Below are 26,294 nucleotides of genomic sequence, written 5' to 3' on the forward strand. Positions count from 1 at the left end.
CCCGTATGTGCGGTTTCCTGCGAAGATAAAGCGTCCGATTCTGATGACGTCACGTGAACGTTTACGCACACGCAAAGCTTTGGAAACCCCGCAAATGTTTGAGCGAGTCCGACAACCACGGCGAGCAAAAGAGTGGCGCGGTCTATGGAGGTGTCGGGTTTTGAACGTGGCTTTGCCCCCAGACGGATGACAGGTACAAACACATAAACACCATTCGCATTCCCGTCGCGATCCTGTAGACTAACGCTGTCTGGCTGAGTCGCGTAGTGACGTACCAAGAGCTAGAGGCCTCGTCAGAGCCAAAACAAGTGTAAGTGTTACTTACATTCGTCCTGTTGCCCTCACGACTGTAACTTCCCGCTAACGATGTTCCTTGTTGTCGGCATGATGTGAGAGTAGCTAACTGTTTGCTAATCACAGACCCAACAAGCTGCGGTGGTGCCTGTTAATCTGTTAGCTTGATTTTGACTTCATATGCCCCCTGGTGGCCAAACAGGAAACTTTAAAAACAATTCTATCTAAAACAAATCCATACAAAAAAAGTATGTCTGTAAACTGGTCTGTTAAAGCTAAAGTTTTTGGAAAAATAATTGTGAGGGGTACGAATGCCTATGTCTCCTTACCCACATGCAAAAAAAACAACTTACAAACAAACAGTATGAAACACGCTAATACAAATTCCCCTACAAAGCATCAACAAGATAAATTTGGGAAAACTGAAATATTTAGAGTTCCTGTTTGGAATTTGAAAAAAGGCATCAGTTTAGAAACTGCAATCATAATTGACTTAATGCCTTTACAAAATTTGATGAGAACCTGGTAAATATCATCCTGTGTCTGCTGTGCAGAATGTGCTGTACTTCAAAAGAAAGGTGTGCATGTTTATGACATTTTGGTAAAAGGATTTGGGAGAGCCGCTCATCTACTTTTCCTCTTGACACTCTGCAGTTATGACTTGTATGAATTATGCTACAGCTGTTTTACATAAACGCAACAAACAAACTGAGACCCATACCTCAGCCAGATTCTCAAACGCTCATGGTTTCGCAGTGTGGACACCAACCATTTTCTTACAGTTGTTTGGTCATGCTTGGAGTCTCCACAGCCAAAAAAGCTAGGTGCCGCCATAAGGGAGCGGGGTGTGTTCAGAGTCTGCCTGGCACAGCTGCTGGCCCTACCAGTCTTAATCAGTCTTAGTCATTTCCAGAGGCTGCTCTTACTTCAGCATGAGACAGAAATAGACCAGCACTGTCTTTCTACTCTTTGGATGTAACTGCAAAAAATGTAAATCGCAATAGAGTTAAGGGAAAAACTTGTGGCCTCTGAATAAAAGTCAGTGAAAACCGAGTCTCTCCTCTTAGTGAGGATTTTATTATTTAGTAAAGGGCAATATATTGTGGTTTGATGCTTACTAGAGAAATACTCAAATTCATCATTAGTATACTCTTTTAGCAACAGCAGCTGAGAAGAGAGATGACTCCAAGAACAGCTGAAATAGCAGCTGGGAGAAAATTTGAAATTTTAAACCCCTTTCCCTTTAACATCTGTGACTCGGATCCATGTGCCATGTGCCTACCTGCATTTGTCAAAAATTAATATTAAATCAGAGTATTTAGCTGTATACACACACATCTCTGCAGCATATGCCTTTGTGAGGGTATATTGTTCAACGTTCTTCAGTAGTTCTGTTTTGCACAGAGCGAGTTCTGTTCAGGGACATGGTATTATGTTCTGCATGCAGATTCCTGACCCTATACTAACAGCTCTGCTGCCTGCACACAAAAAATCTAGGTTAAGCATCTCCAAAGAATAACACTGGATTTGGAGGCTATGGCAATGTATTGCACCTCAGCATTAGAAACATCTGGAAAAATGAACACTGCAAAGAACAGAGCCTTTATTGATCTTTGCCAACTGAGACATTTGAACAATTCTGAACAATTTAATGTGAGATTTACAAATGAGCAAATGTTGAAAGAGGAATCACATCGGTTCCAAAGAAACTTAACGTTTTAAAGTCATTGATTTCTAAGAGGTGTGTCAACTAGATTTAAATTAAATGACAAGGTACTGGGTTTTTTATGCATTAAATGATTATCAAATGTACATGTGAAGGCTTCCTCCAAATCCTGCCATGATAAGACTTTTAATCAACCCAGTGAAGGAAGAATATATTAGTGCTGCTTTCAGCATTCCCGTAGAGAGCAGTAAGGCAGTGATAAAAGAAAGGGAAGGAGAGTTATGTTAGACAGGAGCACCCCAGTGTCCACTATTATGTACACAATGAAGTATTGCTGGCTTGATATCAGGAGATATATCTTTAAACATAGATGGATGCCATGGATGACAAGTGCCTGCTTGACACTAATAAATCAAATGTATACAGTAAAATGAAATTATAAATGCACATTCAAAAGATTATTTTCACATATTAAAGTAGGTTTTTGCATTTGACTCAACTAGAGAGTTTTACCCCAAGAGTTTGTTAGTTTTGGTCAACTGCACACTTTGCTGTTAAAAGGAAGTGGTCAGAAAAAAAGGTAGGGATATGCTCTGACCCAAATGATACTGATTCTAATACCTCATCTGTAGATATATGATGCTCCTTTTTTCTTCATTATATCCCTTGCATATGTTACTGCATGGAACTAATTGTAATTGTAACCAGCATACACAGTGATTTTTTTCTAATGACATTGTCAAAGACTGTTCAATTGATTATGTCGAGGCGACGCCTCATCCACTCGATAAGGCCAGTCTGCCTGCTGATAGTGATCCAAAACATTACTGTAGATCGGCGCATCTACTGAAACGTCGACCTAAAAAGCTAGTCTGAAGTCAACAAGGAAACCACAGGATCTACTGGTTATGACCAGCAGCAAAACAGTTGAGGTTGGGAATGGGAAGTTGTGGTGTATATATTTAATGTATTTAGAATATAAGAAATGGCATTCATAACAGAAATGTCATTCATTGTGTATACTTTTGGTCAACCAAAACCTGCTTCTAAAGTATCATATGTGAGAAAATGTAACCTCACCCAACACCAAACACAGGGTTCTGTCTTGAATCGGGAAAACAGTAAGCACAGTGTAAAATGAATGTAGGAATCTGTGTTGATTTGTCTCAACAACTGCTCATCCAAAAAACTTCACAGTTGACCATGCTCTTGAAGATGAGCTGAGACTTCTCGAATTATCAGTAGGATTAGTAAGATGAAGTATTTGTGGAACACAACTCACCTGACAGGCTTGGTAAAGCAGCTGGTGCTCAAACTTTTTGATGCCGAGGATATTTTGGAACATCTCGTACAGCTGGTCTTTGCTGAGGATCAGCTCAGAGGCCGCGCTTGCAGTCATGCGTTGCTGAGCCTTGCGTGGATCCTCGTCCCCACGGTAGATGGTGTCAAACTTGGCCATCCAGGAGCTGAGCACCGTCTCCTTGCTCAGACCATCGATCTCCGGAAGGCTGCGCACACGCTTCTCAATGTGCCTCTTGAACACTTCCCTGATATCATTGGCAGAGAAGCCGCCACTCTGGACCATTTTAGCCACACGGTCACTCTTCAGGAACACCTACATTGTGAGAGACCAATGTCACTAAATTGCAATTGTGTAAGAGCTAAGCGAATGGAAAAGAATCACTCAATTTAAATGATGAGTAATGATGAGCTCTAGACTTATGAATAGACTCATATTTGCAGTTCATTGCCATGCATGGGTGTCATGAAAAGCTTTTCTGCACTATTTTTTCCCCAAAAATCTCTGTCTTCATCAGCAAAGGGAAACCATTAAACTATTTTTGTTAAAGTTTATTATAAATAATAATAAAAGAAATCAGAGATATGTATTTGAGGCTGCTTCTGTCCCCTACTAAAGAAAGACTGACAGGGACCGAGACAGACAAGGCCATATTGTCACAGCATCAAGTGAAGTAACCATCAGAGCTGACGGTTTTGTCACTCTGACAGTCACATTTTGTTCTCAGCATCCATTATGGCTAAAAAAGCAACAGCTACTGTACTGAAACTTTACTGTACAATGGTACATTATCCTTGTCATTCGGTGTAAGTTTCAGTCGATAACAAAAGCATGCAGATGAAATTATTATGATCTTAAGTCAGAGTTTAGTTTCCTTCAGACTACAGCATTTAGAAACATTTTTGTTCATACATATTTTCACTAATAATGACCGTGACTGTCGGAATTTTTTTTTAATTCCATAACATTTCTTGATTGAATTTATTCAATATATTTTGAAATAAAGTGTTAAAGATCTACACTCTGGACAAGATGCTAATTAATCCAAGAGAATAATTAAAATCAACTTTAAAATACTGCCGGAAGGGGTCATTTTTGTCATCGAAAATAATATGCGTCTTTCTAAAGTCTCTACACACTTCTTAAAACAATAAGTGAGCCATATTGATTTTTAGCATTTACAATTATGTACAAGTGCAACAATTATAAATATTATCATAACTGCATCTAATATGAACGTACTTCAAAATATAATTGTTTCAATAGCCACAATCACAGGTCTTGTTAAACAGAACCATTGTTTTATTGTCAGGCATAAGAATTGCGTTGATTTCACATAGATGGCGTGCTATTAAAGCCAATATTTTATCCTGCATTCCTCTAAAAACTGACATGACACATTTTGCAGTATTTGAGTGAGCATCATACAAGATTGAATTTGGATAAATATAGTATGCTAAAAATTTTACCTTTTAATTTTGAAAACCCTTTTATTACCCTTCCAACTTTATATTCTTGAATATTTCAAATTAACATTAAATATTATAAACTACACAGAGGTCATTCTGTAATTAACTTCCACTGTAGTCTGTGTGTTTCATGATGGTTCCAATCTCATACTTCAGTTTCTAGTAATGGGTATACTTGTTTTCCCATCATGGATTTGGCCTTTAACTTACCCCACTATCTGCCTTTTGGTACTGTATGCATTGTAATGTGACTTTATAATAATTACTTTTTCACCTACAGATTGAATAGTGAGGCTGTGTCAGCCACAAGGTCTGACTCATAATTTGTGCAGCGAAAAGCTTCAGCCACCATTTTTCCACTAAGCTGTCTGACTACAAGCATTTTTTACATTGGAATAGCAAGAGGACTCCAGTGCTTTTTAGAATGAAAGCTGGCCATTTCCTGTTTTAAATCTGCTAAAAAAAGGTTCAAATCCAGAGGACATGATGCATATACAACAATGACTCCTGTGTATAACATATTTCAAAAAATGCTTTAGATGTTAATTGTTGATGATCGTCCTGCTGCATTATTATAGCGGATAAGACAGGAATGCACACGTATGAATGACGTTCATTCACAGCGCTTTCAGTGACTAATCTGAACGCATTCAAGTCCCCTGGATAACAGAATGGTTGACTGTGATTGTGCTGCTATTGTTAGCAGGTGAGTTGGTACCTCATAGTAGCTCTGCACAGCATTAATGAATGCCTCATCAGCCACAATTTGTGTGTCTCCATTGAGGAAGGCCTGGAAACGGTCCTTGGTCTGCTGAAGCTGCTGCTTGGTTATCTGTGGAAGCAAGGGCAAATAGGACACCTCAGAATTAAAGCCCAAACACTCTTTTCCCCCAGATACTTCCTCCAGCTCTTATGATAAGATGAACCTTTATTGATCCCCTGCAGGGGAAATTCGGAATCAACACAGCAGGACAGGGGAAAGTGTGATAATAAAATAAAGTAGAATAGAAACAGAATCTGAGGTAAGTAACATAAAATAGAAATACTATGCCATAACAATAACACACTATTTACAATAAGAATACTTTATACAATAATGTGCAATATATAAAAAAGAAATTAAATAAAAGTTAGATAACTGTGCAGTTAGGATTTGGAGTGGTTTGAGTCTTAGACTGTTGATGCTGTGGCGCTGTGCAGTCTGATGGCTCGTGGCAAAGAGGAGCCTCCCAAACGCTTTGAGGCTAGTGGCTGGATGATTCTGTGGCTGAATGTGCTCCTGAGCTGCCTCAGTTCAGCACAGATGGGATGAGAGGGGTTGTCCATGATCGTCCTCAGCTTTCCTCTCATCTTTTTCTCTGTCACTGTCTCTACACTCTCCAGGTCCATCCCCACCACAGAGCTGGCCTTCCTCACCAGCTTGTTCAGTTTGGTGGTGCCACAGCTCCCCAGAGGAATTCTTACCAAGAGCCCAAATCACATCAGCTGACTGTTCTCAGAGTAAAGGAGAAGCATCTCAATAACAAGGTCCTCCAAAATCTCTCACCTCCCCATGCTGTCACGTGGAGTAATAACAGGTGCATCATCTCAGCTGACAGTACCTCTGAGTCAATACCAAGAGATTCTGACTGCAGGTGAGAGCAGGTACTCAGATTGACTGTCAAACAGAGTTTTTCTTTGTAGCTTAGCTCTGTCTTTATTATTTCCAGTCTGATATAAAGCCTGCATTGCAGCAACCACTGCCCCCTAAACGCAGGTCAATCTTACAATCCTTTTTACCATCACTCATGAGTAAAGGTACCTGAATTCTTCCACTTGGATGCTACCCCTCCCTAACCTCAACTCAGCAATCCACCAACCCGACCACATCACACTCAACTGCAAACCGCTCCAGTAGACTTTGCTGGTCATGATCCAATGGAGCCAAAAGGACAACATCATCCACAAACAGAAGCAATGCCACCCTAATAGCATCCAACTGGACACTTTCCAGGCCTCAGCTGTGCTTTGATATCCTGTTCACGAATATGAAAGGAGAGGTGAAAGAGCACAATTTTTTTTCCCCAGAGTGCTGCAAATCAACTTCCCAAACATAATGCTTTGGTAATGCAGTTGCAGCCATAATTTAATCATTACATTCCACCGAGTATCTCAACAACTGTAGAATAGATGGAAATGGCCTAATGTGCAGAAGAAGAACTAATGACTGTTCATCCCCAGACTTTTCCTCTAGTGTCACCAGCTAGTCATGCTAGAACGGTCACGGTGTGCATGTCAGCATGATATATGTTGTCTTGTCTTTTCTCTCCCTTTGGTTCGATCCTCACTCGGGTCTAGAAGTCCTTGGATTCATGGTTATTGTGTCAGTGACCCAACACTTAATAGACTGACAATCTCCCTTTGACAACTGCCTTCAATCTTGCAGTTCAGGCTGTTGTATATACCAAACAAGCACAAGGACCTGCTGGTAACATGCAAGCATTCAGCCTTGGTTTGCAAGTGACAGACTTTAGTGTAGGAGTGAGATGGAAAAGTACCACATATCATGTGCCTGTGAGGCAATCTCAACACCATCTGCGTGTCCATCATATTACCCCAACCCTGTCCCAGTAGTGTTCAGAAAATGATGGTCATGTAATCAAAAATGTCTCTGTCAGGGCCAATGCAAAAGTGCTCAGGTTTGGTCTGACATGAAAGCTTTATAAAGGTGGACATAAATACACACATTAAGTATAGACTGACATTAAGTTGACAATGAGAAGACCAAACTCAAAGTATCACAAATCATTTCACCAAACCTTTACTGGCTTTTCACACAATTATTATTCTTGTTGCACAGTGAAAAACCACATGATATACAACTTACTGCCAAAGCATAAAAGATCTGAATACAACACAACTGCACATCAACATCAAAAATCAATACTCGTGGTTCTCGTTCAAGGTTTTGAATTCATTAACCTTGGCAATAGCAACATGTAAGATTAAATACACAGTGTGAAACGTTCCTGCTCTGTTTTAATTGACCGTGGTGTTCAAGGAACATCCTGAGGCAAGAAATGTTAAATTTAGCAACACCAGGCAAATCTGTCTGGTCCAAGGGGACACCTCGGAGGCTGAAGTCAACATACTTAACCTGCGCATTTGCTCGTCCATCTCTGAAAGTGATAGGATTAATGTAGTAAATACTTTTAACTGGCAGATTTTTAGTTTAGCAAAAACTAATGCTACATCTCCAATAAGTCATGAAGGTTATAATGTTCCATTTTTATTGAAACTATCAGAGAGGTGGTTATTCAAATGTATGATAATTGTGTAGGCTTATTCCAGAGAGGTGTGTTATTTAGCCTATATATGTACATTGATATAAATAGGGTAGACAAAATAATGGAAAACGGCTATCCATGCAATGGAAGATAATTCAACAGCACCGTAAACTGCAGTTTTTAAAATGACAATACAGTTGAATCATCTTCCTAAAATGTTTTAACATTACAACCTTCACGACTGATGTATTAGACTGCATTAATTGTAGCTAGGTGTACCTAAAAAACTTGCCTAGGATTGTTTTTTTGTCTTTATGTACTTGATGCAATGATTCAAAAGGAGAATACAGATTTTTAAATTCTGAAAAAGCTAAATACCTAGGTCACAGTCTTATGCAGAGAAAACATTGAAATAGAGATAGTTTGCATAGATATGATGAACAACAATCGATTCAAAAAGAGAGAATGAAAAACCCACCATCAGAAACTCATGTGAATGTATAAAGCCTGTTGAAAGACTACTAGGCTTTAGAAAACAGACTTCAAAACAAGTTGAACAAAGTTTTACGACAAAATGACGACGTGCCATCAGAAAATACGTGAGTTTCCTGAATACAACCATATACAGCTAAGCTGAGATGTGTAAAAAAAAATATCTAAAAAAATATTTTGTATTGTTTGTAATGTTTGTATTCATTTTTGCTTCAAGGAGATTCACATGTTGGTTGGTTGTCAAAAATGTAGGAACACAGCACTTCCCCTTATTCTGACCAGCAGAGGTCCCTATCAAGCTCTGATTTTGAAAGCCTGGAGGACTGAACCTTGGTACGAAAAGCTTCACTTAGCCATCGCAGGCTGTACCAACTTAAATGAAACCTTTGTGACAGTTTGGTTTTATTATCATAAATAAACTTTCAAACAGTAGCATTTATGATGTTAACCTATAAACTGTAGTTTCAGGTTTTGTTGAACACAACGTGTGATCTGGGAAGTGATAGAAATTTTACTCTATTTCTGTCTGACACTGACAACATTGATTACATTTTTTAGTGTGTGAGCTGACACTGAAGCAAAAAGCAGTATAACGTGTCCACATCTTAACAAAATCACAGTTCAACCACATAAAGTATTAATGACCTTCAGCACTGCATTAATTTAATTTCATTGCTGATTAGAGAACTGTGCTGATTAGTAACCCATTTGATGGATGACAGGAAATGCCTCCATTTTCATCAGTATTGCCAGACTCCCTGGACGTACTTTCCTGCTTTGCTGGTATTGATTATCTCTCTGTGGCTCTTATCAAGATTGCAGTGTTACACGGTGATTCATTGGCTCGCAATGGAGTAGGCAGTGACATTAATCACCCTTCACATATCAATAGAAGAGATGTGCTCACTGCATTGGCTTGATGTACAGTAACTTCATTATAGTTCAAAATGACTATAGATTAGAGTTTATAGTTCGACCATGTGGCTGATTCAAAATCAGAGTCACTGAGAAATATTTTATGATGAGGAATTTTTAAGCTAAAAACTGGCAATAAATTATATCCATTATTGTAGTATAGGTCCCTTATTTTAAATATAATAATATATAATGTAATAAACGTTTAAAAACAGTGCATAAATGGACTTCATGGCATGCAGTATAATTCTGTCAGCTTCAACTGCACATCATTTTAAACTATCTGTCCTGTGTGTTAAAGCCCATTGAGCCTCTAACCCAGGTTCATTGCATTGAGCCTCCCTCGGGCACATATCTTGTAAAAAAGTAAGCTGCCTTCAGTGATTCTTCGGTGAACCGGAAAAGATTTCTACATATTGCCATGTCAGTGCGTGTTTTGTCCATTTTGGAATGCAGAAAGAAGTCTTTGTATTTGGTACGAAATAATTCCGATAGTAAAAGATATTTTGGTAATAACTTCTGTCATATCCAACTGTCTGTCACATACTTGATAGCTTTTTAATTGAAAAATAAAAGAAGAAAAAATCCTATAAAATATGGGGAAATCATGTCAAAACTGGTTGTTGAAATGTTCACAGTTGTCAATCACTGCTTACAATGTGATGGGGAATGGTGACATTAGGGACTAAAGCAAGTCCAGATTTTAAAAAACAGCAGGTTACATAAAATACACAGATGATTCTATTCATATTAAACTCATTCTTATCTTTTGGAAATTTTTAATCAGCATAACTGTATAAGCTGTCCTTGCAGGGCTATGATGAGTGCAGTAATTAGTTAATTGAATGCAGTATATACTGGGGCGACTGTACAGTTCAGCGCAGCAAAACCTCTGCTGTGCTGACTCAGTATTTGAGCTTCCTCTAGAAGTTACATAATGTTAAAAGGCAAGCTAAATTAAGGTGTTTTCCGAAATTAAATGGCTGCAAGTTTTCAGTGGTGGGCAGTAAATGCGCTTCATAAAAAAATAGTCGAAGGGGCCGAGGCAACGTCTAAATCTAAAAATGCTTCCAAATAGAGACAACATATGGAACTTGTTTAATGCACTGTGAGTTTACCTTATGAATGTATGACGTGTAGAGTGACAAAGAGAGCGTGCAAACTTAATGCTCTTATTGTGTTTAAATCTGTTTGCTCAGGAAAGAGCTGTTTCCAATGCTGATGTTGTTTTTCGGCAAACATGGTGTGGTTTGAATCCCCACTCTGGACAAAGCACACTTTACTCATGCTGCAGATGACACCGCCGGCCCACATCTGAACAAACAACGAGTACGGGAGCGAGCGCTGCGTGACAGCTGCACAAAATCTACCAGCAACAGGCGTAATCAAACACAACGCCAGCATCATTCAGTGACTGTGGTCATAAAAGTACAATTATACAAAGACAGGTGCACCAGCATGATCCCTATACCAGACATGCTCACACGTCCTGAAGATGCAGCCACACAGAGCTGTGTCTGTAAATACCACTCGACCGGGTTCCTAAACAGCCAGGCGTATACACGGCAGACAGAGCCTTTCACTCGGCAAACAAGGCTAAAACCAGGAACTCTCACTCTATGACCAGTCTCCACACTGTTGTCATATTCAGGAGCTGTGGCGCTTTTGATATATACTGGAGAACGCTGTGTTCACAACCAGCTAAGCCCCTTCTTGTTACAGTCATCCATTATCACACCACCAACTCACTGGCAGCTGCTACACAGCTCAACTGGTTCCTCGTTAAGCTCATTCAGTTACTGGGGAGAAAACAAGCCCTAAGCCTTTGTACGGTAAAAGGTTTGGACACTGGAACAATAAAATCAATGAGACAATTTGCATTAATTTGGTCCAAAAATAATAAAATCAATCCTGTCAATTCCATTCCATTGCACAATTCACACTAACAAATTAAGATTCCTTAAGTGTGTCTGTCTTTTGTCTATTTTTGATTGATTTTCAAAAAAATTTAATGGACATTCAGACTTGTTTGCAGTCATGAATGATCTGGTGCTTTTCTGGGAGTTTTATGGTCATTTTATTGTTTCATTGTTTGTGTTGATTGTTTGTTGACCATTGTATATTTGTCTTCGTCCTGTCCAGAGACAAGCATTTAAAACTGTAGCTGAGGTTCGTGCTGAATACTTGTCCGTATAAAAGAAAAATACTGTATAGAAGATTAAATCAATAATTGAGGATTCAATCATTTTTTCTTTTCTTCTTTACCAAACTTAACGATCTGGTTTCAGCTCCTTAAATGTGAGATTTTTATTCTTTTCTGCATTTTATACAGTCTTCATTTGAATATCTTTTTTATCAAAAAGATCCACATACTGTTTGAACATTAAAAAAATTGTTAGGTAGAGGACTTACGCACGAAATTCTGTGGCCTAACATTTCTCTTGAATTTAAAAGGAGAAAAAATATGGCCGGTATTTCCTCGGAGCTGGGTGTGGCAGAATCATTATTGCACAGGTAATTGATATGAAAGCCCAACTCATCACTGAATGTTCTTGGTGAAATTGTACTGTATGAAGGTTCCTTTCCTCAAAGTATCTCCATTATTAGCTTCTTTCTCTTGATTTAATTTATCTATTCCCTATTATTATTATTTTGCATTCATCGTCTGTGTCGTGCGACTGCGGTGGTGTGTTACTCAGTGTTAGTTAAAAACCACTGCAGTGCTACAATGTTACTTCAGGGTATGAAACTGACGGAGGGTTGGTATCTCTGTCCGTTGCGGGTGCATTACTCTCATCCAGACTCTAGGACATAAATCCCTTCCTGCTAACCTTCCATCACAAATTGCTTCTTTCTCTGTCCGGTCGATATTTCTCCCTCACTCAGTCTCTGTGCTTTTAAAGAATCTCTTCTCAAATATTTATTTCTTTGTGCCAGTCTGTTTGTCTTGGTGTATGTCCACTAAGGATTGTATCTTGGTTAAAGATATAGTGAACTACGTAGATCACGTGGATCACATCAATCAGACTTGCTCTTTGCTTGAGTGTTCAGTGAGAGGAAATGGGGTGTTGTGGGTAACAAAAGTAGACTGGAATATGTATTTGGGTTTTAAAAAACAAATTTTAGTGTAATTAATAATAGGAGAGATGTAAGCTCCCCATCTGAAAGATAAATAGTGAAATATATGAATAAAAGTTAATTTACTTATTTCTTTATTATATTACATAATTTGCATGTCTTGCTATTCATGTGGATCTATAATTATTCATGCTGCCTTATACTCCACTGGCAGATGGATGATAATGCTCCATATTCTTGATTGAGGCAACGATTGAGCAAAAGACAGAGGGGCCTCGGAAACAGATTTAGATTCTGTGTTTGACAGGAGCTGAGTGGTGCCGTGACCTTGTTTAAAGGGAGTGGCACAGGGTGTCTACTGTACGATGTGTACAGTACCTCCACATGGCAGCTGTTTGTGTTTTTTTATGACTCGGAGGGAATCATCAGACAAAGATGGACAGAGTAGATTCAACAGAGGCGGGCAGTACTGATCCGGCTATCGCTCTTACCTCTGTCTCAGTCTGTAATATGGAAAGTCAGCACTGCTAATCTCTTTTCCCATTCAAACCTGAGTAATTTTCCCTTTGACGCAATCTTTCATACGGCTCAACATAACGGCACAAACACATGCAGGTGTCCTTAACTCCCACCAACAACTGCCTGCCTGCACTTGCAAGACTCAAAATAGTTGATGCAGTCACAGATTGTACCCATTAAAAGAAACTTGCGGAAGTTTTCTGGTACTTAGATTCTTCTGTCAGCACAACACCAGCGTGACTAGTCACTGGTATTGTTCAAGCACTAACACACACAGCACAATCTGATCAGTTTGACCAGTAATACTGGAATATTCCAGAGTTTCACAAAACAAAAAAGATATTTTCATAATCACAGGATTAATGTCTGCATCAGGCTGGAAGTAACTCCAGCTGTTTTCTTCATGGAAAATCAATTTAATGCCTTTCTAGTAGTAATCCAGTCTCAATCAATTTAGAAAGTTGGCTTTTATTCAAGCAAAAATTCCCTGCAAAAAAAATATCACAATTTCTGACTGCTACATCATTAATGTTTCTCATTGTCTTAACCTTATATGAAGGTAAATTTTATTTTACATATTTTATTTTTTTTGCATTTGTCAGTCAAAACAAGAAGATTTTTTCACAAGATTTGGATCTTAATTACTCAATTGATTGTGAAAAAATGATCCTTAGTTGCAGCCTTAGAGCCAATGTATTGGCATTTTCCACTTGCTTCGCCAACCGGCGTTTTATGTCCATTTTTAGCAAACCAACACTCTTTCTTTTCCCCTTTCTTTTTAAGTTTGGCTAGATTGCAGCATTGAGAGCAGGGATTATATTTTGTAAGCAATAAAAAAAAATGACAGGAGCACAGATTAAGACTCAATCCATGCATACAATGACACATTTACTGTCCCCAACAGGACAATTCTGTTTCATGTCCAAGGACTGTGTCGCTCTGAAAACAGGGATTGTTCAATGTTGTGCCACCAGGATTAAGGTTCAGTTGATGTTAACTGCAGATGATTTTGCATTTGTCGACCAAAATCAAGATGGTGCTTTGCACGACAGACAAGATTACATAGACTATGTAGGTTCTACTATAATTAACAAGTACATACTGTGCTGGAGAACAACAGCCCTTTGTGGGATGTTTCTTTCAAGACAGATTGCAAAATACAACTTTGCCTCTTTTGAGAAATAATCTGTTACATTATGCTTGCACACATAAAATCGTGTACATTAACCCACTGAAACCCTGTGCGCTGTGAGATTTGCATTTTTCTGTTGCCATTTTTGCAAACCACAACTGCCCGACATACCAAATATCAGGCCACACTACTGAATTATTTATTAATATTAGTCAATTCTATCATGACTTTGAGTGCTGCTTTCAGAGTATAGTCAAACCTTTGGGAAAAGATGTTAATATTCTGACAAATAAGATCTTAGCTCTCCCTCTAGGCTATATGCAGACAGAGGAGATGTTTAATTTGTGAGTGTGTGATATGTTACACCCCGCTGCACAGACTGTGGGTGAGGGGGGGTATTTCGCCTGCTGCTTCTCAGCTGTCATCCCTTTCTGAATCACCATTCATATGCACACCGTTGACGAACACCTCTTCAATGCAAAGTGTTGCTTAAACATGCTTACATGTCTGCAAATTAATGAGAGACAAGAAACTTTCACGTGCTGATTGACGTTTTATTGCCAACACAAAGCTTGACTTTGACACAAATGGAGATGTATCTTTCATTGTTCAACGATGCCTTTTATTTTGAGGCAGAACGCCATTTAAAGGTTTTACATAATAATGCAAATGATTTCAGTGTCATACTTGAGCCCTCCATTTGCTGCCGCTCTCTACATGACGCCTGTTTCATGAAAACATAATGAGCCTGGGCAGTTCAGTCTCAGTTATCTGTATCTACATGTTCATCACTCAGATTTTCGGCAGTTTTGTAACATGGCTTCTGATTTCATACAGGAAATAGAAGGGAAAGAGGAGACCGTACACCCTCCAGTGACACAAGATTTTTTCAAACCATGCAGTCCACAAACATGTTTCTGAAAATCCTAACAGCACATTCAACGGTTGAAGTGAATGTTGCTAATTCTATTCATGCCTCTTGCAATGATGTCAGCTTCATCTCCCTTCTGTTCCATCATCTAGATTCCCTCCTCACATCTCATCATCATCTGTCCAATATCCATCAGCTCAAATGCCACAGTTACCTGAATAACTGTCACCCATCATATTATCATATTCCTCCACTGAACAAATGCATCTACACTCATCAGCAGAGATTAGATTATTATGTCTATGTATGACCTTGCACGTATGGCAGCTTGCCCGGCCTCCTAAGAGCGTTAACGTTTCTTGTCTGTTTTTTCTGGTGTGTAACACAATAAGCCTCCACAATCAAATAATCACTTAACCATTGACTTATATCCGCATTTTATTTTAAATTGTCAATCCAACATTTTCTCTCTTTTGCCAACAGCCATGTAAAAAGAAAATAGAGAAATCTATCCTTGTTTGGAATTGTGTCGCCAGCCGTTTTTTGCATTCATTACAAGGCTGTTATTCTGTTTTACAACAAAAGAAAATTAAATCAATCCATGTAAACCCAGACTCAGCACTGCACTCCAAAGAGGTAAACGTCATCCAAGTATCACTGATCCGAATTCCAGTCACTTCCTATTCATATCCTGCCACACAATTCACAGGATCTCTCCCTCAGAGTGTCAGTGGCATAATATATGGTGTTAAAATGCTGAGCCAATAAGCTCTCTATTAAACAAACCTGCTTGCAGATGAGTCGATTTGGGCCGATTATCTTTGGGGCATCATCACACTTCCTAATTGAAGAAAATCCTCAAACTGAGAGATTGATCACTTCTGAAAAATACAAACACTGATCTATAATGAGGCATATGAAATTTGGTTCATCAGATGTTGTTTTTTGCTGTTTGATTGCTGATATTTTATTATATTTGACTTCATTAGGGCTTCACTTTGATGATTCATACCAATCTCTTTTTTATTTTTTGCGATGTTATGCTAATTACCTCACAAGGCTATAGGCTCAGTGGTGGTTCAGTGATAGTATTAACATACTAATGTTCAGCAGGTACAACACACAAACTTAACCCAGAGCGTTTGACAAGGTGAAATTTGGACACGATGATGGGGCTAGATATCACTAGATTTACAACAATTGATGGTGCAGGAACATGAATGTGTAGACCATCAATCAATGCAGTGGGTGCTGAGATATTTCACACAAAACCAAAAATTTAAGGCTGAACGTGACGCTAGAGGAAAAATCAGGGGATCTAAAAACTGGGATCATGGTTGTCTGCGCAAAATTTCATATTGTAGTTGTTGAGATCAGTTTGGACAGAAATCAGAAGGACAGAAGTTTATTTCCATCATGCCCGTCCGTTTGGTTGTTTAATAACTCTGTACACACTAGCTCACTGCCATTAAATGAAGATTTTTTTTCACCACCAGAACTGTATCTGTCAATAATGTCAATAATTTACTATTAACATATTCTTAGGGAATGGAGGGGGGTAAGTGTAAATGTGTCCCAGGACAATTAGCCTTGCATGCAAACACGTGTCACCAGTTATTAATGCACATACACTCAACCAACATTTTGAACGGCAGTGGCCTTCATATTGCTGCAAGTGAAGACGCATCTTTCAGACTGAATGTGAAAATGTTTCCCTCTACCCCTCAAAACGAGGGGTGCTGCTGTCCTATTGCATTACCCTCTCACAAGGTTATAGCAATACATTTCAAGAAGCATCAGTGGAGCTCGCCTACTCTGCAGCCTGGTCTGTTTCTCCGTGATAGTCCATCACTGCTGTTTGTGAGCCAGGGGCTTCTAATAACGGATTATCATGGAGCTGCTCCACGTGGTGTTTTTTTCTTTTTCTGAAGACTTTAAGTCTTTTAATCACAGAAATTGCTTCATCATATTTCTGTGACTAATCTATAATAGCAAAAAATGTAATGGGCTAAATATTAGATTGTGTAGTCAAACGTTATGACGAATTTCCTTATTACATTATTATTTATGGACATCTCAGGAGCCCACATTCACAGGAGGTTCATAGCTGGGAGGAATCTACAGAGAAATGATTGTAAATATTGTTTATTTATTTCATTCATTCATTTATCAAGTGAATAATGTGATAAATTATTTCTTCATGACCACACAGGGCTGGAATTTAGTTGAAAGACTAATAACCAGAAAGTAATACACTTACATTTAAGCTCTCTGCTCTGTTTCTGTGTGATTAATCATCCAGTTTCAGTGTCAAATCAAATGTTAAAATCAAACCAATGTTGAAAAAAAAATTCATTGTTGTTGCTTAATGCTGTGCATGAGTATCTTTTTTCCAGAAAAGATAAGAGACCAGATCAAAGTCAGACTTAGGAAGACATACGCACTTTGATTGTGTGGTCTGACATCAAGCGTTGAATTGTTTATCCAGATATTCACTCACCCACAGCAAAGGCTGTCTGCACAACCAGATATGAAAGTGCGTTACTGAGCATGCATTAGACTTATCGGTAACCTACGCTGAGCGGGACTACAAACAAAAACAAAAACAAAAACAAAAAAAAAACAATAGATGGAAACATTACCTATGCCTCCCACATGCGCTCATACATGAGTCAGCAGAAAAATTCCGACCATATGGCTAAAACTGTGTCCAGAGGAAGACAAACTGTCTGCAGGTTAAACAAAAACCATACAGCCACAATAGCAATTTCCATATTTTCAACAGTGTATCCTCGCAGTGAGTGTCATGATCAGCCTCAGATTAACAGAGTTGAATGAATCTTCTGCAGGTCCACACTGACCCCAACTCGTACGCTGTGAGGAGAGCTACAAGAAACCTCTACTGCTGTCTCACTGAGACATGTGACGATCAGTGTTTTCACAACACGAACGTAGCCCTTCACAAAAACATACTAATTGCATAATTGAATTCCTTTATAAATGAACTGCTGTGGCAGTCTGGGAGTATAAACGCTAGATGTTCTATCAAACGCCCGAACCGAAGACAATAAACCTGGGCCCTTGACCCGATTATAGGTCAATTCAAGGTTCCTTTAGTACAGTAGGGCCGTTGGGACTCTGACAGTAAGGACAGCATGACCCAGAACTGGCTCCAACATCAATGGAGCAACGCAGCCGCAACGTGAAACCGAGATGCGGGCCTTGTCTCTTATAGTAACTTGTATTTGTGTCGAGCGCCGGACGCTTCTGTAAATTCTTCCGATAAGAATTGTTAATGTCCAAAGGCGTTAACCTAATCAATTAACTGTAACCCACTGAGAGGAGCCTGGCCCATCTGCAGAGAAGAGGGGCTATTAAGCAAGAGCTCTGTACCCAGGAGTCACCTTGGGAGGCCAAACTGACGAGATAAGTGTTGGCGCAAACGGCTCGGAAATTGGGCATCCGCCAGGGAGGCAGGACACGGAGCCACATACGGCTGCATAACAAATGAGAGGCAGGTCTTGGTGAGATGTGGGCCAACGAAGGACAATGACACCATCCCGTTTCCAAATCGCCATCCACCATCTCCTGAACGCCCTCTCAGTTCATGCGCTCGCTGGGCTCCGGGATGGATCTCAGTCGTGAGCTCGCGTAGTGGAGGGACGTGGACTGCACGCAAGTCTGCAGCTCTGCCGCAGGCGACCATGTGTCAGTAGCACTGCCCCCGGGGCTCGGGGCGCCTGTCACGCGCCGAGGATTTCAAACATTTCGCATCAAAAAGCGAAAACAGACGGAGGTTCGACTGGGTCGGTGCCGAGTCCATGCGCTCTTTTTACAGGCCTAGTGGCACAAAAAAAAAAAAAAAAAAGCCCCTACTGTGCTCGAGCTTATGTAGGTCATCAGTGACAGCATCTGAGATATGAAAGGAGGCATTTCGTCAGCATGTGGTCGTTAATTACGCCTCTGCACCAAGGGGCCCTTACCTTCTGCTGTCGCCGTGCCATGTCCGTGGGCTGCTTCGCGTTGAACGGGTAGGCAACGCAGCGCATCACGAAGACGTACAGCTGCAGCTTCTTTTTACGATCGTCCTCCTCCCGCTGCATCTTCTCCAGGTCCTCCTTCTCCTCGCTGGCGGCCGACGGGCTCGGGCTGGTCGGACGCGCGCCGCTGCGGCTGCTGCTGCTGGGCGCCAGTCCCCCCGAGCTCTCGCTGGTCCGGCTCGGGGAGATGCGGGTTCCGGCCTGGGGGGCCATCGCCTCCTTGCTTTCCTCCTCCACTATCCCATCGGATTCCTCCTCGCTGGAAGACGGGTCTAACATCTCGCTCTAGGGGTGGCGCGTCCCTGCACGGGGTACAACTCTAACCTACCGAAGCCGGTCTCTTTGTCGCGTGCCCTGCTGGTCGCGTGTGCCGCTGTCTTGGCCAGGACTCGTGTGGAATGTGCCCGAAGTCAAGACGGGGGACGGGCCCTGGTCGTGCTCGCTCGCCGGGGGGATGTCAGCAGTACGAGTGGCGCTGGAGGAGGTTCACTCTGCTCCACACCGCGCTCCCTCCGCCTGCGCCGAGCCCTCGTCGATGCTTGCGCGTCCTCTGCGCCTTATTGGCCAGTCACCGCCGCGGATGCGAGAGGGGGAGGTGAGCGGGGAGCGGAGGGGGCGGGGTTAGAGTGGTGAACAGATGAGAAGAAGGAGAGCAGGTTTGGGGGGGTTTGTTTTTTTGTTTTTTTCATGTATTTCCTTGGTTAAAGCGGCCGATGGCCTCTGCCTCCCTCCCTGCCCGTCTGCCCGCCCGCCTGGCCGGGACGCAGGCGCGCGGAGCTGTCCGTGGTCCTGAACACAGTCGGCGCAGAGAGGGACGGGGGGATGCGCGTCCCCTTCACACTACAGCTTCTCTACACCGTCCCGCCGCCGTGGTACACCTAAGATGGCTGCCACAGGACTCCTCTGATATTTGTCACCGAAATGGGGAAGCGTTCCTCAGTTCATGGGCAGTGCACGGGGGATGCACATAGGCGCATAAATCAAATAATGGTGATGTGAGCCGCCCCATGCTGAGCGTTGGTGGGTGGGGTACAGTCATGACAGTCAACACTCAGCTGCTTGCTCACACACTGAACACTGTTGTGTCTCTCTTTGCAGGATATTGAATCACGCAGCAGTCACACAAACTAAACGGAGAATTATTATTTAAGATTGACATAGACATCCTGAAGGAGTTCAGCTATAAATCGCAGTCCGTGTACCAAGTGCAAAACATCCAACACACAGTGTAAATGTGTGTTTGTATGAGAGCATGCTATGATTTGCATGGGTTCATCATAATCTAACACATCAGTGCAACACGTACAAACAGACCAGTGTTTACTCATGGGTTGCTTTAATGAAACATTTTTTTTATATATCTCATTTAGTCTTTTGGTGTATCAGTTTGTGAGAACATCAGTGGGCAGGACTTTTTATTCTGCCACACAATACAATCCCTAAACATGTATAGTTTTCTTTAGCTTTAACATGATCCAAAATAAAGCTGAGTCCTTGATGATATGTGCAACAAATGTGTTCTTCATGACTTTGCTAATCCGAAGGCAGATAAAGATCACACGAGCCAGCGTGGCAGAGAGGAAATAAAAAAAGACTATTTTGGTTTTGATGTGTAGATACTGCAGCTTGGAAATAAGAGTAGTGTCGTAGACCTGTCACAGCTACTGTATCTCACCCTCTGACCCCTTTCCAGGGTGACCTGAATGGTTTACCTCTATTGACTTAATTTAACTGACAGGCAAATCACTATTGACCTGGATGAATTAGAGAGACAGAGATACATTATACCACAGACTTTCACTGATTCAGACACATACACTAATCTCTTACTGTGAGGACACATGTACACTGATCAGCCACATTTAAACAAGGTAACTGGTTTTTAATATCACGGTGGATCAGTGTTATTTTTGACTCATTACATTACGTTCATTTTGCTGACCTGGAATCGACCCCCACCCTTCTGTACCAAAGTCAGCGGTGTAACCCAATCAGCGACATCAGCAGACTCAGGAAAACCATGAAGCCATGGGACATTATTAAACTAAAAAATAAGTATTTTTACTTACATCTCTCTCAAAACACTATCAAACAGGCCACACATCTGCAATCAATCAATCTCTCTCTCGATCTATCTATCTATCTATCTCTTTATATAAATATATATATATGTGTGTATGTATATATATATATATATATATATATATATATGTATATGTATGTATGTATATATGTATATGTATATACTCCCCAATCCTTCATGTGTATCTTGCAACTCCTGTGTGTGTGTGTGTGTGTGTGTGTGTGTGTGTGTGTGTGTGTGTGTACGTGTGCGTGTGCGTGTGCGTGCGTGCCCACATTTGGAACTTTTCCTCTGAAGCCACTTAACCTACTGACCTGTCTGTAATCGTGGATGTGGGGGGAGATCAATTAATCAATGGTCCATCTCGAATCTCAATTTTTACATAATCCACACCCTATGTTTGCTCTGCAATATAGACCTTTTTCCGGGAGGACATTTTGATATATCAAAGGATAAAATAATACAGTGACTCTAATTGTTTAAGACATCTCAGGAGGCCTATAGCGAAAATGGTTAAAATGTGTGAAGGACACCATGTCAACACTTGAACTAAGTCCTTTTTCTCGACACTCATTCTGACTGGTCCTGCACGGTGCTCACCTCCCCCACCCTCAGTCTTCCGTACAGCACCAACATACCCATGACGGTCTTTTACTGTGAGCTCAGTGCCTGCATAGTTCACCTCTGAGATCAAATTGAATCCGACAGCTGGACAGACTGGCTGCTACTCCAGATGTTGCTTATGTGTCTGACCAGTACATTTCCTGCAGGTTGCCAATGCTTTCGAGGATTTCTCAGCTGCAGTTTTGCTCTGGAGGCTCTCCTGTTGCCGACTTGGTGTCTGATAGTCCTTCCGTTTTAGACGAGTCCTTGTGGATTCTCAGCGTGAGGTTTTCCCTGTGTCCTCAGCTGGTTACAGTCCATATAGTCTATAGCACTCGACTGACACCCCTCGATCCTCTGTGACTGCACACTCCTGAGATCCCTTGGAAAAGTCTCGCACTAACCTCAGCAACAGAACCTTTTGAACATTAATAATTGACTGATGTTCTCTGCAGCGCTCCTCTACTTCAGCTAGAGTGTGCACACATAAAATGTTGATGTTCGTCAGGGTACTACAACACAAAGGCCAGCGTCATACTGGAATTTTGTTTTGCTTGTGGTTCAAGTAGAGCACGTATTCCTTAATTTTGTGGTCTTTCTAATCTTCATTCTTCAACAGACGGTAAGAGTTCCCCCGTCCGTTCCATTCTTGAACTTTGACACAGGAAAAAAACTCCCTGCTTACGAAGATGAGGACCATGCGACATGTTAAAAGGTCCAGAACTGCTGAACGTTAAATGGACATTAGGGTGTGTTTTCAAGGTCAAGAATATTTTAATTAACAGAGGTTTGGTCACTCAGCGGTGCAGCGGAAACGAGCTGTAAACAAAGCACCGACATGTTATCACCTTTAAATTTGATATGGCAAACTTGTAGGCTAACAATGTGCAATTTGTACATATAGACATATAAATATAGAGCAGCATTAGCTTCAATTTTGAGACTTGTTTGTGCTCCCTAGACAAATATAAGTCAGATACCCACAGTTTGCTTCTGTTCTGCTTTCCACCAACTCCTGAGGGAAATATCTGGCTCTTTGACCACTGAATGCTCGACCATGTTCACCGGCTCCTCACTAATTTTACTTCCTCTTAATTAAACAACAAAATGCATCGTCTATTCATGGAAAATATCTTGTCTGGGGTTGGCATAAGCATCATATTTGGGTGAAGGAAAATTGTGGTTTGAATTAAAATAATTTTTAGAGCGCTCCTACATGCTGTTTCACCCAAATCCCACGAGTGTGGGAAACCAGAACAATAAGCTGAAAGAAACTATGAAGCTTTGTGGAGTTTGGAGGAACGGAAGGGTTGAATGATCAGGTTCATCACTATGAACGAATATTGTTAACATAAAAACACTGATTAGATACAGTGCAACATTTACAGTTTCATGACATCTGAACATACTACATCTTCTGATGACGATCATGAGATATAATTGAAATCGTCAGAGCGGCAGTGCTTCGTGGTGAAATTATATCATCAATTGCTGTTTGCAAATCAAGCATGAAACTGAGCCTCCTCCCTCGTGTGTTTTAAGGTGATGTCGCTTTATTATAAGGCCACGTGATTTTTGGTCACATGATCAATTAAGCAGCATTGGAAGCAACCTCAACATATCTGTGAAATAAATGTGGGAAAAAAAATGCCAAGGAAAGTTCAGCTTAGAGAAAATAAAGGGACCGGTGGTGGTTTTTCATATTCGAATACCATCATCAGAGACGAGATGAATCATTTGAACTTCCCTCGACCCATACCCTGTATTTATTATTAATAGCAGTCATACTCTATGGGGACCAGGCCGACTTCATCATCACACCTTATGGCCCTCTTCTTCTTCTTCTTCTTCTTCTTCTTCTTCTTCTTCTTCTCCATCTTCTTCTTCTTCTCCATCTCTTTTTTCATTCATTCAGTCCAAATGGTCTTTAGATTGAAATTTTTAAAGCAAACCCATCACAGAGCAATTTCAAAACTAACGGTCATGCAGGTGCCTTTGGAGAGTCGACACAAATAGCATATGTAAAGCCCACGGTGACACAGTGAAACATCACAGAAAAACTGCACGATAATATATTCATGATGATACCCTCCCTCACTTTTCTTCATCTTATAAATCCTCTCTGCCTCTCTATGTATATACAGAGCATGTTTATTTCATTCACTATATGTTCTCATAGACTAGAGTGACAGAGTGTAATTAAGATGAAGGAGACAAATTCAACTTATGCACTTCAGTTCCTTCAGATCTTGATTCCTCATTTTAAACATTAGATTGGTGTTTAGTCACCAGCCATAAGCTCTGAATTCAAACACATTTGGAAAAAAAAGTGTTTGTCAGATGGAAAGACACACACACACACGAACACACACACACACACACACACACACACACATACACACACACACACACACACACACACACACACACACACACACACACACAGAGAGTCTCAGAGCTTCTCTGGAGTTAACTGAGGAGCTCTTTGAAATATTTAAATGCTTGGAGCGTTTTTAGTGTGGGATTGATGGAATAGGGTCAGTGTCGGCGTTGCCGCTACCATAGTCCTTTCAGGGAGGGCTTTGCAGCTGGTAAATACTGTATGACGACGCTCGACACTTTCACCAGGATTGTGTTTACATCCTGGGTGACTGACATTTTAAGTCACGTGTTGTAACAATTATATATATATATATATATATATATATATTATTAAATTGACTGAATATGAACAAATTAAGATGGATAGTCTTTTAGTAAACTAGCTGTAAGGAAAAATCTTGTTTCAAGAAATAACCAACATAAAAAAATTAATAGAAAATATTATTATATTATTTCCATGCTCCATCTTTGACAATAATCTAGCAGTAAATTTGAGGTGACATCCCGGCAGGTCCACAAACACATTCAGTCTTTTGGTTCATCCATTTGAGATTTTCTCTTGACATCCCTTTACAGTATTCTTGTGCATTATTTTCTATACACACATCATAATACCTGTCCACCTTTATAGATTATTTACACAAATTAAGGTTCTTATCACTGGACAGTGAGTTTCTTCTGTACTGTATGTGGGGGTTTTTCTTATTGACAGGTGGGAGCCTCATGAAAACCTGCCAGATTTATGCTTGTCTCTTCCTCCCACAGTTTTCATGGAAGAGGGGAGATGATGCCAGAAAAAGATTCATTAATAATGCAGCGAGAGGCTGGAGCCTCACCACTTTAACATGATGAAAAACCCTACAGCTGTTAGACCAGCGCAGTCCTTTCTTCAGCTGGAGCACACTGCGTATCAATTCATGGGCAGTGGGCACAGTCCATAAGTTGCTGTGTGTTCAGCTCATTGTACGCGCAGCCAGCCGACATAATCATCAACGGGATTTTGCAAAAGGGATGAGCGATCAAAAGCAGCGAGACAGTGAGAAGAGTTCATCACTGCAGCGTCACAGATTTTCGTCTCAATCAGCGTGGCCAAGGACTGCCCTCTGTTGGCTGGAAATCTTAAAATGCATTTTAAAGTAGGTTAATTCTTCTGTTGTGTTTAAACAACCAAGGGTTCCAACAAAGTGAATGTTTGGATTCACTCTTAACAAGATTAAGTTTCATCAACTGGAGGCAGAGGAGAAAAACTGCATGGCAAGGTCGCTCACCTATGCAGCGTTGTATTGTGTGATTGTTGGCAAATCAGTTTCCGGTTTATTATGTATTGCACAATATTTACTTCCTGCCACTTTATATGAGTGTGTTTGAGGAGCAGTATTGGACCACTGGTAATTAAGTACATTCACTCAAGTATTGTATTTTAGTTTTGAGGTGTGCTAATTGTATTGTGTTTGAGTATTGGCTGATAGCAATTTCATACATCCACTCCACTAAGTTACAGAGGGAAATATTGCTCTACAACTATAGTTCGTAATTTCTTTACATGCAAAACATTTGTACGTGAAATCTTGATATTATTTCTTACATCTTTGATGAGGAGTCATTTTTTCATATGGGAACACAAATTTTGACTAGTTCTATGCAACACTGATGTAAATCAACAGAATATCCTCTGTTTGCTCAGATGATTCCCCAACAACCTTCCCTATTTTACCTGTGGCGTAAAACCTTAATTACTCTAGTCTGACTTTCTCAATATTAATATAACACCTGAGTTCACTGTTGCTATCCAGTTATACCTGCTCCTCAATACTGCAGTAAACAGCATATCAAACATTTCTGACACACACCAGGGAGACTTGCAGAAACATAGAGTTGGATCAGTTACATTTCATCTATCAGCCTCATTTCAAAAATGACTTTGGATTTTATTATTTGTACGTTTCATTCCATTGAGAATTGCAATCCTCTCGTCTTTGACCAAACGGGAGAGGGATTGTTACATCTTCATCTCTTCTTATCTAGACCTGCAGCTGCATCGACCTCTTTACATCTGTCTAATGTTCCTGTCAGCCTTTGTTGTATTAAACCTCATCATTTTCATAATTCTTTTTCCCTTTCCTGCGTTATCACTTTGAGAACTTACAGTAATTCAAAAGATGGCCAAATGCTTTGTTATTTTTG

General features: G+C 40.5%; 1 protein-coding gene and 1 long non-coding RNA gene across 23 annotated transcripts in view; one reads left to right on the forward strand and one right to left on the reverse strand.

Annotated features, from left to right (window-relative positions):
- The window catches only part of cadpsb (Ca2+-dependent activator protein for secretion b), a 59,913-nt gene extending 40,301 nt beyond the window's left edge, over positions 1 to 19,612 (reverse strand). For 8 of the 22 annotated variants that reach the window (XM_035632457.2, XM_035632458.2, XM_035632448.2 and 5 more), the window contains exons 1-3: positions 18,986 to 19,610; positions 5,448 to 5,561; positions 3,243 to 3,575 (exon numbers count right to left, since the gene is read on the reverse strand). In XM_035632457.2, the coding sequence (XP_035488350.1) occupies positions 3,243 to 3,575; positions 5,448 to 5,561; positions 18,986 to 19,321 (783 nt within the window). In that variant the 5' untranslated portion in view covers positions 19,322 to 19,610. Of the gene's footprint in view, positions 1 to 325; positions 474 to 3,242; positions 3,576 to 5,447; positions 5,562 to 18,985 lie in introns of those variants that run through there. The other 14 variants (XM_035632442.2, XM_035632456.2, XM_035632444.2 and 11 more) reach the window with 4 other exon arrangements.
- Positions 40 to 11,644, forward strand: LOC124850067. The gene is made up of 2 exons (XR_007030865.1): positions 40 to 193; positions 6,113 to 11,644. It is a non-coding gene; the product is annotated as an uncharacterized LOC124850067 (long non-coding RNA).
- Positions 19,613 to 26,294: the final 6,682 nt, after the last annotated feature.

Source organism: Scophthalmus maximus, chromosome 6 (genome assembly GCF_022379125.1).
Source record: "Scophthalmus maximus strain ysfricsl-2021 chromosome 6, ASM2237912v1, whole genome shotgun sequence".
NCBI classification, from domain to species: domain Eukaryota; kingdom Metazoa; phylum Chordata; class Actinopteri; order Pleuronectiformes; family Scophthalmidae; genus Scophthalmus; species Scophthalmus maximus.